Below are 18,861 nucleotides of genomic sequence, written 5' to 3'. Positions count from 1 at the left end.
CGTGTGTTGTTGTGCTGGTTCATAAAGCACCATAGGCGATAATTGATTGATTGTCTTTTGTTTGATCCAGAGCTGCAGAAGATGTCGTTCCTGATGTGGCGAGTACCGAGTTGGTGCAAGAACCGTCGGCAAACAGTCCCGGAGATTGCGCCGATGGTGGATTTGACTGCCGAGGATCCCTCACAAGTCGAGGCTACGGGTCCTGTCAGTATTGATGCTGCGATGCTGCAGGATGCCATTGAGGGGATGTGTGGTGTTACAGTAAACATTCGCTAATGATGGATTAATTAGGCTTAATAGATTCGTCTCGCGATTTAGCCTAGAAGTTCTGCTATTAGTTTTGTAATTAGCTCATGTTTAGTCCTCCTAATTAGCATCCAAATATCTGATGTGACAGGGCTAAAGTTTAGCCCCTATCTCTCAAACACCCCCTTCGTGGGCCGCACCTGCACGAGAGTTTGAAGGAAAGTTGGGAAGTGTTTTCTTATATATTTGATTTGATTTGAGGATGAATAGTATATTTTTGTAAATAAACATCGCCTTAGCAAAATTGTGTTCTACATACAGCGAAAGGTAGAGTTTCGGATGTGTTGCCTCCACGATTCCTAAGTTTGTGAGAACTTTTGGTCTCAAGAACGTTCTGCCGAGTTGATCCGCACCTGATCAATCGACAGATTTGACGTGCACCGTTGGTTACTACAAGTTGTGCCGTTCTGGAAATGATCAAGTTCAAATCCCGTCGCATGTAAGGAGCATTAGGAGTATATGCCTCCAAAAATAGAAATACATTAAAAGAACTAGTAGGACCATACTCCAAAATAGAAGCATGAAACAGGCCGCCGGCAGTGAACGCCATGCCGCATGCTCGTCTTCGCAGCTTCGCGAACATCAAGCGTCGACATCGTCGTCTTCTCCACCTGCCACCGGCCATGCCGCATGCAAACCGCCGGTCGGGCGTCCCGGCGCCGGGTATTTGTACACCCAGCGTGCGCACTCCAGAGCCCATCGAGCAGCTCAGTCGATTTCGATCAGCCTCGCACGATCCGGCCGGCGCCGATCACCTGCACCGCATTGCGAGCTTCTAGCTCCCCAACCCGAGCTCAACAACAACTCCGCAAGCGACCGACCGGACATGGAGGCCCAGAACCACGAGGTGGCCGCCCTGGTGGAGAAGATCTCGGGCCTCCACGCCGCCATCGCCAAGCTTCCGTCGCTGAGCCCGTCCCCGGCCGTCGACGCGCTCTTCACCGCCCTCGTCACGGCCTGCGTCCCGGCGAGCCCCGTGGACGTGTCGAGGCTCGGCCCCGACGCGCAGAAGATGCGGGAGGAGCTCATCCGCCTCTGCTCCGACGCCGAGGGCCAGCTGGAGGCCCACTACGCCGACGCGCTCGCCGCCTTCGACAACCCGCTCGACCACCTCGCCCGCTTCCCCTACTACCGCAACTACCTCGACCTGAGCCGGCTCGAGTACGAGCTCCTGGGCCGCTACGTGCCCGGCTGGCCCCCGCCCGCGTCGCCTTCGTCGGGTCCGGCCCGCTGCCCTTCAGCTCGCTGGTCCTCGCCGCGCGCCACCTCCCCGGCACCCTCTTCGACAACTACGACCGGTGCGCCGCCGCCAACGAGCGCGCCAAGAAGCTTGTCCGCGCCGACGCCGACCTGTCGAAGCGCATGTCGTTCCGCACGGCCGACGTCGCCGACCTCACGGAGGAGCTCGCCGAGTACGACGTGGTGTTCCTGGCGGCGCTCGTCGGCATGGCGGCCGAGGACAAGGCGAGGGTGGTGGCGCACCTCGGCCGGCACATGGCCCCCGGCGCCGCGCTCGTGGTGCGGAGCGCGCACGGGGCGCGCGGGTTCCTGTACCCCGTCGTGGACCCCGAGGACATCGGCCGCGGCGGGTTCGAGGTGCTTGCGGTGTACCACCCCGACGACGAGGTGATCAACTCCGTCATCGTCGCCCGCAAGGCGGCGGACGGGCAGGGGAAGGGCAGCGGCGCTGCACCGGTGGTGAGCCCGCCGTGCAAGTGCTGCAAGATGGAGGCGGGCGCCGCAACCACCGCCGCGCCACCGCTGCTGAAGAGGGAGGACATGGCGGCCAGGGAGGAGGTGTCCTTCTGAGGTCTCTCAAGGGACGATCGAGTTGCCGTAATCGATGGTACTTTTCACGTGTTCGTGCATCGTCCTGTGTCGTCTCTGTCGTGAGTGGCAGCCGTGACGAGCGTTTTACTGTACCGTGTGTGTTGAAACGATCGGTTAGTACGGTGTGAACAAAGATTGTACGCGTGTGTGTGAACAAATAAGAGTAATTTTGTCTCAGAGAAGGAGAACAAAGATTGGACTTGGGGCAAGGATTGCCCGAAACTCTAGCAACCATGTGTGTAAACGGCGGTGGCCTGGCCTGGAGTCTTACTTTCCGCAGCAACGGTGGTGGCGACGAGAACGCGCCGGCGCGACGACCGGCGAGGCCCCTCAACATTTACAGGCACGCCACAGTCTGTGTGCTGGCAACTCTGGCAAGGCCCAGCCGGAGGACCCGATGCGGCTTGCGACCAGAGGAGTGCAACCGTCAGCACGGCGGCATGACCGCGCGTTCTCACCCCCAGCTACGGTCAGCAAGCCGGCGGAGGGCGGACGGCAGCAGGAAGGGCGGCGGCCGTCGCGAGGGGAGGACTTCACGCGTGGTCGGTACTTCGTTCACTGACCGGGGGTGGACGGTATTTCATTTACCGTCCACCCCTGGGGTCACGTAGACCGTCGGATCGGGAACGATCGGTAGATTCCGAGCAGGCGGAGGCGAGCGGGAGCGTCGTGTGGGCCGATATGTGGCCTAATCGACTCGGCCCAGTTCGATGCCGAGGCCCGGAAAATCAGTTGCCCAGTCGCGCGGCGTGTCTCGCCGCGCTGGCGACGCGACGCCGTCGTCATCGCGCCGCGCAAAGGTGGACGCCCGCGCGGCGCCGGCCGTGCAGGGCCCTGCAGAATGAAGGCGGTATGACCGGGCCGCAGGAGAGGGAGGAGATGCCGGCGCGGCCATGGAGGAGCTGACGAGCTGTGCTTCTGACGGGACGGCGAGGCGACACAATACTGCTGTCGGCAGGCACGGCGGTGTTGCTGAGCTCCATGCCTTCATCGGCCACTGATTTTCACCTTTCATATCCCCTGAGGTGCGCGTGCGTACGGGTACCGACGGGTTACGGGGCGTGCGCTTTCTGGTGCGTACAGTGTGTGGCAGTGTGGTATGGAAGGTAGCAACCGACCAGTTTACTGTCGACAAGAGGCGCCGGCGGACGGCGGTGCGACTGGACAAGATAAGCTACGACGGCGAGACTGCATACTACGACGGTGTCGGCTGGAAGCCTCGACGAAGATCGGCGGTCACGCGGCTGGGACTTCCCATTGGATCCAAATTCCAAGCCATGACGATGAGGACAGTGGCGGCGCTTGAACCCACGAAACAGCAAGATTATTTATACAGCTTTGATTGGTACACTCAGACTTCCACCGGACGGATCTGAAACAATTCCCAGCGGAAGCAAAGGCGGCGGCGGTGGCCGTGTTAGCGGTGCCGCGGTGGGCGAGGACGACGCGCCGGCGCGGCGAGGCCCCCGGCATTCACTACCCGTGCGCTGCGCGTCGAGGGCGGAAAATCCCAGCCAGGGACGTTCGTAGGCGCTTGGGTTCCGCGCGGCAGGACGACCACGTTCTCTCACTCCCGGCACGGCGGCACCCCTCACGTGCCGGCGGACGGCGGCGGGAATGGCAGTGCCCGCGGCGAGGTGGGGAATCGGGGGTGGACGGTATTTCATTTACCGTCCACCCCTGGGGTCATCGGAACCGTCGGATCGTGAACGAGCGGCTGGATCCGAGCCGGCGGAGGCGCGCGGGAGCGTAGGCTACAGCAGCTCGGCCCAGTTTACTGCTGAGGCCCAGAAAATGAAGCCAGACATTTCTCGCAGTCAGCCCGCGGCGGCGGGGTGGTGCCGGTGCCCGGTGGCGAGCCCGCTGCCGTCCAAGTGCAGCAACATGGAGGTGAAGCGGAAGCCATGGGAAGAGAGCTTTCCACCTGACCACGAGCGGCGGTGGCTACGGCGCCGGCGTTGACCCAACAAAACCGACGACAATCCAGAAGGCTGCGACGGCGAGGGCGAGCACTATACCTTGCCGATCGTCGAACTCAACTGCAGTATATCAGCGATCGGAACGACGGGAAACTGCAACTGACCCGTACAAAAGAAATCTTACAAACCAATTTCAGCAACGGCAACAGCAGCAAAAGCTTAGGCAACAACTCTTATGAACGCACGCAGAGGCAAAGAAACTACTCCCTCCATTCCAAAATATATTACCCTCCATTCGTTTTTGATTTTTAGTTTTTACTATGCATCTAGATATAGAGTTATATCCAGATACGTAACAAAATCTACGTACCTAGAAAAGCCAAAACAACTTACATTACGTGGAACGGAGGGAATACAAATTTTTTAGGATTCCGCTCAAAAGCAGCAACAAGCTACATCCGATGGAAAAAAAAAATCACTGATGAAACATATTACTGGTGAGAGCAAAATTGTTTGGGAAGCAACCTCCCGAATACAGCTTTGATTGGATTGGTACACACTCAACCATCATCGACCGATGAGAAGATGGAAAAACGTTAAGAGGGGCCGAAAACAAGTCATCTACTGTGTTTGAACTCCAACGGGCAGCGCCAGTAAACAGTCAAACATATTAGAGACTATTGAATTCCTTTTGTTATGATGACTCGGTCGGAATCACCGAATTGTAGTGCTCACCGAGACCGTAGGCATGTCTATGAAAGGACAGCCTGATGCTAGCATCGCCAGCACTACTACCTCCAGATTTGTATTCTTGGCCCATTTCCACGTCTGGGAAGGAGCCCGAGTAGACCACGATGTGCTTCTTGAGGCAGTGGGTCAGCGCGCCAAGCTCGAGATGTCCACCCCACGCTGCAGTGGACTCGATCTCCTGGCAGTACTTCTCGAAGCTCTCAGAGGGATCCGACCCAGTCTCTGCCTTCCCTTCTGCTAAGAAGAAGGGGAGGAAATCGGCTGCGTGTTCCCTCATGTACTTGGCTGTCATTTGCCGTAGGTCCTGGTAGCTGTACCGTGCAGTGCCATTGGAATGGAGCGAAAGCTGGTTTTCTACAGCACGGTACAGGCAGTGGCCATCTGGCTTTATTTCTTGGACGGTCAGCCCCAAGGGCTCAAGCTTACTTTCGAGCTTATCGTTTTCCAGCATGCGGTCGCTGACGAGATTACTTTGTTCTTCTTGGATCCGTTGCTCTCGAGCAGCTTCCTCCTTTGCCTTCTTCTGTCGCCGCTTTGCAACCTTGCTGGGCTTTGCAGACTCTGAATTGCTGGACATGGTAACACCAGCTATGGCCTTCACTAAGTTGTCAAGGTTACCCTTTTCTGAGCTGCCTGAGGGTTTGTACCCAAAAGAGGCAAGCTCCGCAGCATGTTTCGCCTCTAACTCAGCTGACAGGCGTGTAATCTCTTCTTCTACCTGCTTTTTCCTTGCCTTCTGCTCAGCTTTGCTTCCTTTGGCAGCAGCTTTCTTCAGGCTTGTTTCCTTATCCTGGAGTTTGGATTTCTCTTTCCTGTTTCAGACACAATGAACAGAAACCCATTGTCAATAAACTTGTGAGTTGTGACATTATTGAAAAGGTTGCAGCCCACCATTTCTGAAACCTAAACAGGTAATGAACATCCAAGGATGAAAGGTAAGAAACAGAAAACAGCGAGTTCCAACATCGACATACTCAGCTACTCAACTGATTTTGCACCATAAAACACAAGCAGAAATATGAAAGAGCCACAGCTTTGCAGGTCACAATCTTGTTGGGTTTGAGATGAACAGACATAAGATGTATAATCAAACATATTATGCCTAACCAGTAAGCTGGCAGAAAACTCTGCTTCTGTAGAAACTGACCAGAACCTTGAGGCTTCAAACATTGATAAGTAGGCAAGCAAACATTTCATGCACTGACAGTCCCATCTTTTTTCCAGTATAAAAGCTTCCTTATGAAACTGATATTTTGATACCTAAAATATTGAAGTATCTACATTCTCAGCCAAAGGTCCTTCAGATCATCACACGATCTGAAACTCCAAACCTAAAGCGATTCATGCAGCATATTCTATTTTCTTCAACAAATTGATGTGATTTTCATAAATTTAATGAATGAAACATGAATAATCAAAGTGCTTTACTATCATAACACCTTTTCCTTTAGGCTGATTGGCTCAAAAGTGGAATGTTCATGGAATCGATATTCTTTCCCATTATGCAAGCAATGTTGAGACACCACTGGTGTAAAGTTTGGCATAGATGAACTTCTATACTCCCACTGGTGTAAACATGACATGCAGCATATGAACCTAGAGCCTAGAGATAGAATAACACCATTATATCTAACAGAACCCTATCCATATGAAACCAGGGGGCAAAATGTGGGCATCAAGCATCACCAGCAATCATAGCAAAAATCAACCACCGGAGATAGACCGTCCCCATGATTTTACCTTAAGGAATTTCAAGGGTCGAGAAAAGGTCCCAAAACAAACATTAGCCAAGAGTGGCCTTCCTGGCTGAACAACCAGGCCACAAAGCAAACAGTACCCAAAAGTATCATGTACTTGCATCCATATATTATACACAACTCTAATAGCAAGGAAGTTTAACTGTGACCATGAAACTTCCTTTTTACGTCGCTGAGGGAAATTCCAGTCATCTAGGTCGAGAAGAAACATGTCCAACTTCCTAAATATATCAATTTGCAAATGTTTGGATTACTGGAAATCCACAGCCACACAAGAGGTGCCAAATCTAGCAAACCAAGACAGACTACAATTTTTAGAATCCCAAGCATCTGCCAAGGGGGAAATCGATCCTTTCCTCATGCGTCCTATTAAACCCATAATCAAACAATACGCATCAAAGGTCAAGAAAAGGTCCCGAAAGCCGGCATTAGCTAAGGGTGGGCCGTCCTGGCTGAACAACTGAGGCGCATAGCAGGGGACCTTTTTTGCGCAACCCAGGGTTCGAGCCCTGGTCGGCTGGCAACAACTGGGTGCCCAACCACTGAGCTATCAGTTTGTTTGAACCGCTGTGATATCTTCTAGATGCTTTAAATTCTCACATACTGCACCACATTTTTCAGTTAAAATTGCGCAGTGAACCAACTCGGGTTACATGTGTATGTAATCACTTGAACAACAGCATGTAAACATAACATCTACTCGCAACCATATATCACTATATACACAGCTTTTATAGCGATGCAGTTTAACTGTCGCCATGAAACTTCCTTTCTTACAGTCCTAAGAGGAATTCTAGTCATCTAGGCCAAGAAGAGACATGACCACCTTCCTAGATAAATAAAATTTCAACTGTTTGGATTACTGGAAATCCACAGCCGCACGAGTGGCCCAAATCCAGTGAAGTAGTGAACCAGTCATCCTATAATTTAGAACCCCCAAGTATCTACCGCGGCAAAAGAATCGATCTTTTCCTCATAAGTTACCTATTAACCCAACAAAAACAGTAAGGAGCAAGCCCTTTTTCTTCTCGCGAGACGCACGACCCTACATAACTTGACGGAATTCTAGCCGAGAAGGCACAAGCTGAATCGCCCCAATCCACAGCAGGCATGGGGAAGGAGGAGTGCTACTAACCTGTGTCTGGCGAGCACCTCCTCGAGCGTCTCTTCCTTCCGCTCCGTCTCCACCGCGGCGTGCGTCTCGCCGGCGGCGGATTCGGCGGCTAGGGTTTCCTCCATCGGCAAGGAACGCAACACGGTGGCGGACAGACAAAAAGCGCCACGACTATGTACGCGACAGCAAACTATTTGTCGCCTGAAGTATCTCGCGTGGGCCGGTGGCGTGAATTCGGCCCAGTATCACATTCAAAGCTGTTGCTTATACGGGTCTTCTTAGGCTTTTCGATTCTATCTTTCTCTCTCAAAAGCCTGAAACGCTGGTGCCGGCCCAACTCCAGCTACTACTGAGCTGCTTTGTAGCTGATGACGTGCGTAAGGCTTTTGTTTCCTTTTTTTTTCGATTTTGCTTTTCCATTTTTCCTATCCGTACGTAATTCTTCCGTTCTTCTTTTCTTCGTTTTTGCTTTTTCATTCTTTTCATTTTTTATATCCGTACGTAATTCTTCCGTTCTTCTTTTACCTTCCATTACTACATTCTTTTTATTTTTTGTTTTTAACCTTTTTAGCCTATTTTTATTTTCCATTTATTTCCTTCATTTTCTCTCTTACTAGTTGATTTAACTTTTCTACCGTACGTCACACCTTTGTCCTTTTTGCTTTTTTCATTTCTCCTCTCTTTTCCTTTCTATATTCCTTCATTCCTATTTTCTTCTTCTATTTTATTTCTAACCATCTTATAGATACTCCTTAACGTATGCTATTTATCATTTTTCCCTTTTTATTTTTTCATTATATTTTTCTTATATTTTATTTCACCTTTTAATTTCTTTTATTTTATCCTCTTGTTATCATCATATCTTTAAAATCTTATTTCCTTTTCTTATTCCTTTTTATTTCTTTCTTTTTCACCTTTTATTTTGTTTTCCTTTTTATTACCTTAATTAATTACTAATTTATTTTATATGTTAATTCATATTCTCTTCTATATATTTCTTCTTATACTTAATTTATCTTTCTTTTTCCTATTTGATTCATTTTCCTTTCCCTATTTCCTTTTCTATTATTGCTTTTTTATGACCATGCATAAATAGTTTGTATGGCTATCATTATATGATTGCTTTTGTGTGTAATTATTTGTTTGTGTGTTAAATTATTTGTTGGCTTTAAACAATGAACTGTTCAACTACACAGACTCGTGGATTATATATCTAGATTATTTATAGATTATATATATAGAGACTCGTGGATTATTTGTTTGTTTGAGGTATATAGATCTTTTATTTGTTTGAGTTATTTTGTTCTGTATACACGAATCTTAAAGAATCTTCTAACTTTATGTTCATATTCTACTATCTATGTGTTTTTTATGACTAAATAATTAAGTTTTTCATGACTAAGTTGTTTCAAGATGGAGACTGAGTTATTTGTTCATGATGTTTCTGTTCTATATTTTCCATATACGATTGATTGCCCATGATGTTCAATATTTTTGTTCGTGGTATACTACTATTTTATTCATCATTCTTAATCTTTTGTTCGTGATGCATAATCTTTTTATTCGCATTCTACCTTTTTTGTTCATGTTTAATTTTTTATTCGCAGAAAATAGTTATTTACCTACACTAATTATTCTGCCGCCAATAGTAATCATTTTATTCTGTGAGTTCGTAAATTTTTTTATAGATATATATATATATTTGAGAAAAATTTCCAACTCGGTAAAAAAGTTAATAAAAATATTTATCCAAATATACTAAGAGGGTCTTATTTTGAAGATTTTGTTGTAAGAAACTTATTAGTGGAATCAGAATTTAATTTAGATGTAGAGTTCTATAGGTTTTTTTAATTCAAACTTTCTTTGCACGTGGGGTGATGCCATCAATTTCGTCCTCTATTGCATTTCAAGCATGCATTGGTTATATTTGTTTTGTAAGTTTGTATAATTTATTTTAAGGATATACGTTTGTGTTTTTTGTGTTCATATTTTTTGTTTGATGCGTATGATTGTTTTGTTTCATAAGTTTGTAGAATTTGTTCTACGTGTATATGGCTCAGAGAAAATATACAACCTTGATTAAAAAATATGAATAAAAAAAAGTTCATCCAAATATAGTCTTGTGGGATCTTGTTGTGAAGCTTTTATTGTTAGAAATCTAATGGTGCAATCGGAATTTAATTTTGATGATCGGTTTAAGATTTATAGTTTTTTTAAGCAAACGGTTTGCACGTGGGTGACATCAGTAGGTTTGTCTTTTCTTGCATGCATGCACCATCTCAGCGACAATCATCCGAATCTTTTGGGCATGGAGTGGTGTGGGACTTAAAAAAGCTGCACCATCACGCGAGGGAGCGACGAACCGTGCTGAAACAGTATAAGGAAGCAGCGAACCACGTTGAAGCAGTCTAATTAATTGGGCCGACATGCAACTCATAGTAAGTGATTTCTACTTCTGGGACGCGTTTCTTGAGGCGATGGTCGCAGATTTATCACCTTCAAGTAGTCATGCCCGGCAAAAAGGGCCACTAGAACTTGGTTGCCTTGCCCGTGGCCGTGCTATTGCTATTTCCTGTCAAGCATGTCGGGGTTCCTTTCCTAAAACTGATCCTGATCAGACGGCGCGGAAAATGTGATGACGTGTCTAGGCCGGACACACTTGCGCGCTGATGGGGAGCCGCGTTCGGGCGGACGGAGGCACGGAGCGGCACGGCGAGGAAGAAGATGGGGAGGCCTCGCTGGTGGCGGCACCGAAATCGAAATTGTTTTATTCAAAAAAAAAGAAATTAATTTTATCGGGACGGCGGCGGTGGCTGGCTCGGCTGGCCGGGGGAGATGGCGGCACGACCGTGCCAAGTGGGAATTCCGTGGGGCGGGAGGAGGGCCACAGCCCACAGCAGAATTGGAAGGTTGGCAGCCCACGAGGCCGAGTAACTGGATCCATTTACAAACGGTTCCTGGTTTTGCTTGCATTCACTAGGTTTTACCATAGGATATTATAAATTGCCCCGGCGTTTATTTTGATCGATTTTCAGGAGGATTATACCTTATACGGAAGTGCTTATTGTGCAGCTGTGAAATGTGCTTGCAGTGGTAAGACTAGTATGAGGAGTCAAGCCACAACTTAATATTGAGGGGTCAAAGTGTAGTAACAAATCACAAAGGGGAACTTTACTGGCTTATATGGTGGAAAATTGCGTAATAATGGAGTGCACATAGCATCCTTACGGGTATATGCTCCGTCCAGGCTCGCAGGGTGTTTGGTTTCAAGGACTAAAGTTTAGTCTTGTCACATCAAATGTTTATATACTAATTAGAAATATTAAATATAGGTTAATTACAAAAATAATTGTATAAATGACACGAATCTATTAAACCTAATTAGTCCTTGATTTGACCATGTGACACTACAGTAAATATATGCTAATCATGGATTAATTAGGCTTAATAGATTCGTCACGCGAATTAGCCACGGCTTATGCAATTAGTTTTATAATTAGTTGATGTTTAGTCGTTCTAATTGATATTCAAACATCCTATGTGACTCGAACTAAAAATTAGTCTATAGATCCAAACAAGTCCTGAGATTATATACAGGTACCACTAGATCCCTTCACCGCGGCAACCAACTGAGCCAGCACATCGACTTAGTCATATCATGCATCGCGAGAAATCAAACCAACTCAATTTTATCTTCTTAATTCGCGATTTATCTAACCTGTCCATTGTCCTAAAAAGATCTGTGCGGTTGGTTTTTGTTCAACTATTGTTTTTCCAATTTGAGATTTGAATAACCTTTCTACTCTTCCGTCATCCCACTCCCACCTCATGAGGATGATTTTTTAACAGGGATTGCACTTCAGTCATGAACAAGAAGTCACTCTATAACCTTGTGATTCTTTTAGAGACGACAAGAAACTCCATCAATATGTCTACTTTTAACCTTGCAAGTGTGGTATGCATGAATAAGACACGTACGGTAAAGTACCACTAGATAAAAGAGGCTTGTAAATTGTAATGGCAGCACGAATTGTATTTTTCCCGTCCCTCTTCGTCTTTATGGACATGCAGAATATATTTCAATCGCAAAAAAATAGGAAAACACAACGAAACAAAATCTAACTCCGTGAGAGCAACTCCAAGAGGCTGCTAATCTTACCCCAATACCTTTTTTAGAAAAAAAGAGAGAGAAAATGAACTCCAACAATCCACCTAAACCTTCCCCAATTTTTTAGCGACGCTAAAAAACAGCTTGCCACCGCGTATATTTTAGTGTTGGTGTTCCTCCCCCAATCCTGATTCCCGTACGCCCGCGCGTCCCTTCTGATGGGCCCAATACGAGACGTGGCCTGTGTTTGAAATATTGGAGGCTATTTATTAGCGATGTGCTATGGACTGATATGTTTTTGGGGGAAATTTGTTTTGGAAAAACCCCTAATACATAGTTTTGGGGAAGAATTTTTTAGATACTCTTGGAGTTGCTTTGAGTCCGTGGTTGTATGCAGTAGAACTGTAGAAGTGTGGAATATGCTTGATAGTTGTTATTTTGCGAGGAAGATGAAGGGGAAGGAATTTGATTTGTGAAGGGAGTAAAAGTGCTTCTAATAAATATGAAAAAAAAAACCCAAGCATACTTGTCATATGGGTGGACGTCTTCGTGGGCCGGTGGATTCTGTCGAGCGGATAGAACTCTCTCGTTTGGGCCGGCCCAATCCAGTAATTGCCGTTGCTGGTAAGAAACTGCACGCTTTTTGTGTCACGCGCCTGTTCGATTTTTGATAGTTATACTAATATACTCCGGAGTCAAGGGCTTATCTTATCATCCCTCAGTTACCCCCCTATCAAAAAAAAAATCTCACTCTCATGTTACCCCTGCAAAGAACTGAAGAAGTGCTCAACTGCTGATCAGCTCTTTTTTTTTCCCCCGAAGGAATACTGATCAACTCATCAGAAGAATAACATAAGCTCTGTGTTCAGTTACAAGTGATGGTTCTTGCATAGTCGCATCAAAAGAATATACTGTACAGGCTAGATTTTGTAGTACATGCATATACCTACGTCATCTAACCTTTAATTTCCTCCCAGACTTCCCAGTGACGCTGATCAGATTCTGATATCTGCAACTTTCAACACCCAGAGCGGCTACGTGTGGCAGCCGACGTGACATGTGTGGATGCCCGGTTTCAGGACGTATCAAAATCCGGACTCCCCATTGGCCGGCCTCATATCCCCTTATCCACTTCGCCACCCGTGGTCTCCAACCAAAGCAGAGCATCACCTCTTAGCTGCGTGCCTGCGCCGCGCCCTCCACTCCTCATCTCTCCTCGCCATCTTGCTCTTAGCTTTGCTCCAAGAAGCCGCACCAGCTCGTCCGAGAATCAAGCCGACGATGGCCATGGCCACGCAAGCCTCCGCCGCGACGCGCCACCTCTTGGCCGCGGCCTGGTCGCCAGCGGCGAAGGCGCCGCGGTCCTCGCAGCTCGCGCTCCCGTCGTCCTCCCGCGGGCCGGCCCCGCTCCGCGCGGCCGCCGAGGAGGCCCCCGCGGCGGCGACCCAGGAGGCGCCCAAGGGGTTCGTGCCCCCGCAGCTTGACCCCAACACCCCGTCCCCGATCTTCGGCGGCAGCACGGGCGGGCTGCTCCGGAAGGCGCAGGTGGAGGAGTTCTACGTGATCACGTGGACGTCCCCCAAGGAGCAGGTGTTCGAGATGCCGACGGGCGGCGCCGCCATCATGCGGGAGGGGCCCAACCTCCTGAAGCTGGCGCGCAAGGAGCAGTGCCTGGCGCTCGGCACCAGGCTGCGCTCCAAGTACAAGATCAACTACCAGTTCTACCGCGTCTTCCCCAACGGCGAGGTCCAGTACCTCCACCCCAAGGACGGCGTCTACCCGGAGAAGGTCAACGCCGGCAGGCAGGGCGTGGGGCAGAACTTCCGCAGCATCGGCAAGAACGTCAGCCCCATCGAGGTCAAGTTCACCGGCAAGAACACCTTCGACATCTAAGTGATCTCATCCATCTCTTTCTCTTAGCTGGTGTTGGGTGGTTGATGGAGGGTCGATCGATATGTAATTTTATTACTATAATCAGGTTTTCTTGGTGATCGTGGAGGTGATGCATGGAACTATATGTAAATGTTGATTTTGGTGATGCGATGCCCAGGTTAACGTTAATTACGTACTCTTCTTGCGATCTAGCTCGTATGACCGATGATAGATGTATCTTCCAAAAATCACAGCGTAGCTAGGTAATTAACTAGTGATTCATCGAACTTGAGAAATCGAGCAAATAACTAAAACTGGTACGTTGGCACGGAACATGCATATGCAAAACACTCTATTTTGATCCGTCCTAAATTATAGGCAGTTTTGATTTTTTTAATTTATAGATATTGCTATGTATTTAAATATATAGCATATATCTAAGTGTATAATCTAAAAAAGGCAAAACGATCTATAATTTGGGATTAGTAGCCTAATACGTCATGTGTCGCATGTGTTCAGACTTCAGAGTTTCAGGGAAACACAGCGGATATACGGAACGGAGCACTTGCAAAACGAATACCACACGTTTTTTTAAAAATCCACAATACAATACCTACTGGCAACAATAATATGTTGACATTAATTAATAACACTAACTTCTGGTAAAACAGCGATCGATGTATGTTATGGAGAGAGAGAGAGAGAGCGCGAGAGAGATAGGAGAAGCAGCAGAAGCACTCGTATTACGGACCCGTGTCAGGTACATGCAGACGCCATAGCTCGTAATTGCCTTGGATAACTCACTACTCCAAGTCCTGGACACGCTGTGTAGTGCTGAGGAATGGAACGGATCCAAGCACTACGTTTTTTTTCATCGAATGCACGGTACCATTTTCTGCACGCAGCACACATATGTAAAGAATTGAAAAGGGAAGAAAAATGATAGTGCTTGTGACTCGTTATTCACGCTTCTTCAGTGCGGTATGTTGTTGCACGTTTTTGGGTACAATATTTTTAAAGAATAAAACGCTGAATACTCCTTACATCCCCAAATTACCTGTCACTTTGATTTTATCCTAAATCAAATTTGTCTAATTTTGACTAAGTTTGTAGAAAAAGTATCGTCATCTACAACAACAAACCAGTTTTTATTAAACACAAGCCCTCGGATAAGTCCTCTGTTTGTCTCCGAGACCCTGCCGGAGCGCTGGCAACAAGGAATGCGCTACGAAGTGTTCATCCACCTGGCGATGTTGGAGGACTACTCAACGGCATCGTACAATCTGCACGAGGCGACTACGGCAAACTTCGTCCCGGTGCGCCGGCCCTACATCTGGCGCTACGGCTTGGTGGATGGGGTGCCACCGGATGCCATAGCACGCTCGCCACTATGATGACGATGACGATGACGGCTATGAACACCTTGGGCGTGGTGGGCGCAAGCCGCTCGGGCGCAAGGAGGGCGATGCGGTCCGCCGCGAACGGACACGCTTGCCATGACGCTGGGACGGCGAGTTCAGAGCGGGCCATCGTCGCTCCGACGGCTACGAAGCCCCGCTGCTTCTGCCGGCACGGATGGTCCTCCACTCCAACCTTGGGGCCTTTGCGCCGCTCCTACCGCGAGGAGAAGAACTCAAGGGTATGACAGCCGCACAACTGCATGCCCTGTTCAGTGCGCAAGCCGAAGCGCTCAAGCACCACATGCAGTCGCTGTTTGACTCCAAGGTATGTCAGTTGGAGGCCCTCCTCCCATCTGCGGCAACACAAGAGCAATCCTGGAGCCTCGGTGTGGCGGACTACATCAACAAGGCGACTCAGCTCACCGACAGGCTCGGCATTGCTGACACGCCGGGGCTTGGGAATGTGGCCTAGTCCGGGGGCCAGCTCGAGACGCTCGTCTCCGCAAGTAGAGTCTTCGTCCGCCTCAAGGTATAGATGGCCAGATGGGCTAGACCCGCTGGGTGGCACGAGGCCCAACCCTAAAAGTCCAGCCCTAACACAGCCCGGAACGAGAGCAATAGTGCTCGGGCTGGCCCGGCCCTATGCTCAAGCTAGTGCCTGGGCACAACCTCGGCACGCCGGGCCAGCCCGAGCCCAGCATGGTTTTTGGGTCGGCCCGATGCCAGCCCGATACCCCAGCCAACCCCCTCCCCAACCATTGGATCAGGTCCTCCCAACTGTTGGATCCGACCGTTGGGGGACGGTGTATATAAGCCGACGTCGGGCGCCTTCCCAGGCCAAAAACCCTAGCCTACCCATTCCTCTCTCCCGTCGCTGCCTCCCTCGACTCTCTCTCTCGCCCTCTCACACCTCTCTCGCCCTCTCATCTCCTCCCTCTCCGGCAACTGGAAGCCAGCGTCGACCGCTGTTCCGGCCAGAAACCCTAGCCTCCTGGATCCCCCGCCACTCATCTATCCTATCACCGCCTCCCTCGACTCTCGTCGCTCTCCACCTCTCTCTCATCCTCTCGCACCTCTCTAGATCTAGACGACTAGATCCACTCTCTGACCACTCTCATCATCTCCTTGATAGATCCATTTTTCGTCGACCTCACCGGCCGCTCTGGTGCTCCGGAACCGTCGGTAAGAGCTCTAACCTCTAACCCTAACCCTAAGCCTAATCTGCTTCTTGCTCCAGCGGGTGGCGGCCGGTCTTTCTAACTTTTTCTTTCTGCAGGTCATCACGTCCGTCGTTGTGAAGTTGTTTAGGGACTAGAGCTTTGGCGAGTCGGCAACTCGGTCGTTCGTCCACCTCGTTGGACACTCTGGGGCTCTGGATTTGCAGGTAAGCCATTGATCTTCTACTTGATCTCCTTCCCTGCTTCTCGATCCCCTATTCCCCTGCTTGATCTCCTTCTCTGCTTCACTGCTTAATTGGATAAAGTAATGAAGGTGAAAGTTTATGTGACTTGAACTTGATGTTGTATCAAATCCGATTAGTATTGGATCATATGCTGCTTTCTTTTTCTTGTAGTTTCTATGCTTTGTTTTTAGTATCACTGCTGCTTTATTTTTCTTGTAGTTTCTATGCTTCTTGTATCTGTACTGTCACTGCTTGATCTCACTTCTTGTCTTCTCTGTGTGCAGAGGGTGTCGGCCAACTACAATGATGGATGACGATGAGGAGGTCCAAGGGCACACCTACAATGATGAGCTTCAGATGTTGGGCCAGCGTCTAGATGATGAGAGTGACCTAGAGGCAGAGCGGGAAGAGGTCTTCGGCGGTGGCGCAGCCGAACTAATTTATGTTGCTGATGGCGAGGATAGTGTTGGTGATGCAACAGCTGCTGCTGGTGATCCAAACATGGTGAGTAGCGGCACCAAGAGGAGCCGTTCCACCACCTCTGAATGCTAGAAGAACTTCGAAAAGATCTTCAAGGACATCAATGGCAAGAGGATAAGGGTCTCTGCCAAGTGCATACATTGTGGCACTGTATACGCTGCTCGATCTACTATTGGCACTAGCCATCTAAACTGGCATGTTGAGAAATGCCCAACAAGGAAGTCAAAGCTACGTGTTTCCTAGTTTTTGCTCCAGTTCAATTTGGACGTAAGTGTTCATCACTGGGATTACAGTTCTGAGGTAGCTCATACTCAGCTATGTCGAATGATTGCTAGACTTGATCTTTCTCTATGCTTTGGTGAATCTGCTGCATTTGAAGAGTACATTAAGCTTGCTCATAATCATAGATTCTCTACTGTCTCTCGGCAAATCACCACTAAAGATTTCTGCAAGTACTTTAATGATTGTCGTGCTAAGCTTATTGAATCATTAACTAGTGTTTCATGTGTGTCTATCACTTCTGATATTTGGTCTGATAATGCTAAGCAAGATTGAAAGCATCTAGGCCCCTAACTTGTGTTTTGTTAATTAATGACGACCTTAGTGGACTAACAATTTTATTGAGAATATGAGTATAGGTTAGTCCCGGAGTTGAATTGAGCTTTGAAGGATGACATGACAATATCTTAGATGGTTTGAACATTGGAAAGCTCAAGGCAAAGGTATACGATAGGTTTTTTGTTTTTACCAGTCAAGAGGTGCTTAGCGGATGTGAATTGACCGGATTAGTAGGCTAGATAGCCGTACTATCAAGAGGGGTCAATTTCATTTACTTGACGGTTCTATAGTGCCACTTTGCTCAAACAATTGTATTACATACATAGGAACTAACTTAGTTTGAGAAAGTGAAAGAAATGAGAAGAAAAACTTGTTCTAAAAGAGGTCTAACTATATAAGGGCGGACGGTCCGGCCCTAGGTGGCGGACGGTCAGCTAAACCTAGACAGAAACAGGTTTTCTGGTCTAGAAATTATTTCTCAAAGGCGGACGGTCCGTAGTTGTTTTCTACGGACAGTCCACATGGGGCGGACGGTCCGGCCCTAGGTGGCGGACGGTCAGCTAAACCTAGATAGAAACAGGTTTTCGGGTCGAGAAATTTTTTCTCAAAGGCGGATGGTCTGCAGTTGTTTTCTGCGGACAGTCCGCATGGGACGGACGGTCCGGCCTTATAAGAGCGGACGGTCCGCCACCCTTGTAATGGTTCGTTCTGACACACATTAAATGCTGCATTAGCCTTTGGGGCTTGAACTGTGGACGGTCCGCCCCCTGTGAGGTGGACGGTCCACCAGTCCCCTGTTTTTCGCGAAAATGACTAGTTTTGGAAAGGAGGCTTATAAATACCCCACCCCCGGGGATGGATGAGCTCTCTTTGGCACCTTGGACAACATTTGTGACATTCTAAAGCCTTTTTCCACCTCTCACTCACTCACATTGCTTAGAGATTGCATTCTAGTGAGATTGAAAGCATCCTAGTGCATTGCATCAAGAGTTTGAGCTTTGTGGCACTAGGGAGTCTTCAAGCAAGTATTATTGGCTTATTACTCTTGGAGGTTGCCGTCTCCTAGACGACTTGAAGATTGTAGAAGCTGTTGAGCCCTTCAAGAAGATTGTGAAGGAGCCCCGGCTATTCTTGTGAGGAGTCTTGTGCTCACCTCACCGGAGCGGTGAAGAGCAACTCTAGTGGAATCGAGGTTTGCAGAGGTTTTTTGATTCAAGCCGGCTCAATCATCAAGTGGTGCCTTGATAGAGGAGCAGTTGAAACATTGAATCTACCTCAACGTGGATTAGGGGTGACCGGCAAGTCATCAACACCACGGGATAAATTCCTCACTCTTGTTTGGTTCTAACTTTGCTCAATTTCATT

The 18,861-nt window shown here is 48.3% G+C and overlaps 3 protein-coding genes across 3 annotated transcripts; 2 read left to right on the top strand and 1 right to left on the bottom strand.

Moving 5' to 3' along the window:
• Window positions 1-988: 988 nt before the first annotated feature.
• Window positions 989-2,363, top strand: LOC101770261 (nicotianamine synthase 2-like). The gene is given in 2 exon segments (XM_022823463.1): window positions 989-1,496; window positions 1,499-2,363. Coding segments are annotated over 2 exon segments (981 nt in total). The 5' UTR covers window positions 989-1,132; the 3' UTR covers window positions 2,116-2,363.
• Window positions 2,364-4,519: 2,156 nt separating this feature from the next.
• LOC101769859 (OTU domain-containing protein 6B) lies at window positions 4,520-7,844 on the bottom strand. The gene is made up of 2 exons (XM_004981292.4): window positions 7,698-7,844; window positions 4,520-5,617 (listed from the first exon to the last, which is right to left on the bottom strand). The coding sequence occupies exons 1-2, from the start codon at window positions 7,799-7,801 to the stop codon at window positions 4,750-4,752; spliced, it is 972 nt and encodes a 323-aa protein (XP_004981349.1). The 5' UTR covers window positions 7,802-7,844; the 3' UTR covers window positions 4,520-4,749.
• A 5,116-nt stretch (window positions 7,845-12,960) lies between these two features.
• Window positions 12,961-13,848, top strand: LOC101769456 (photosystem I reaction center subunit II, chloroplastic). The gene has a single exon (XM_004981291.4). It carries the CDS (start codon window positions 13,066-13,068, stop codon window positions 13,675-13,677), a length of 612 nt encoding a protein of 203 aa, XP_004981348.2. The 5' UTR covers window positions 12,961-13,065; the 3' UTR covers window positions 13,678-13,848.
• The last annotated feature ends 5,013 nt before the right edge of the window (window positions 13,849-18,861 follow it).

This window comes from Setaria italica, chromosome IX, assembly GCF_000263155.2.
Source record: "Setaria italica strain Yugu1 chromosome IX, Setaria_italica_v2.0, whole genome shotgun sequence".
Lineage (NCBI taxonomy): Eukaryota > Viridiplantae > Streptophyta > Magnoliopsida > Poales > Poaceae > Setaria > Setaria italica.
Note: the sequence above shows the minus strand (reverse complement) of the source record. Positions and strands in the feature narration are given on the sequence as shown.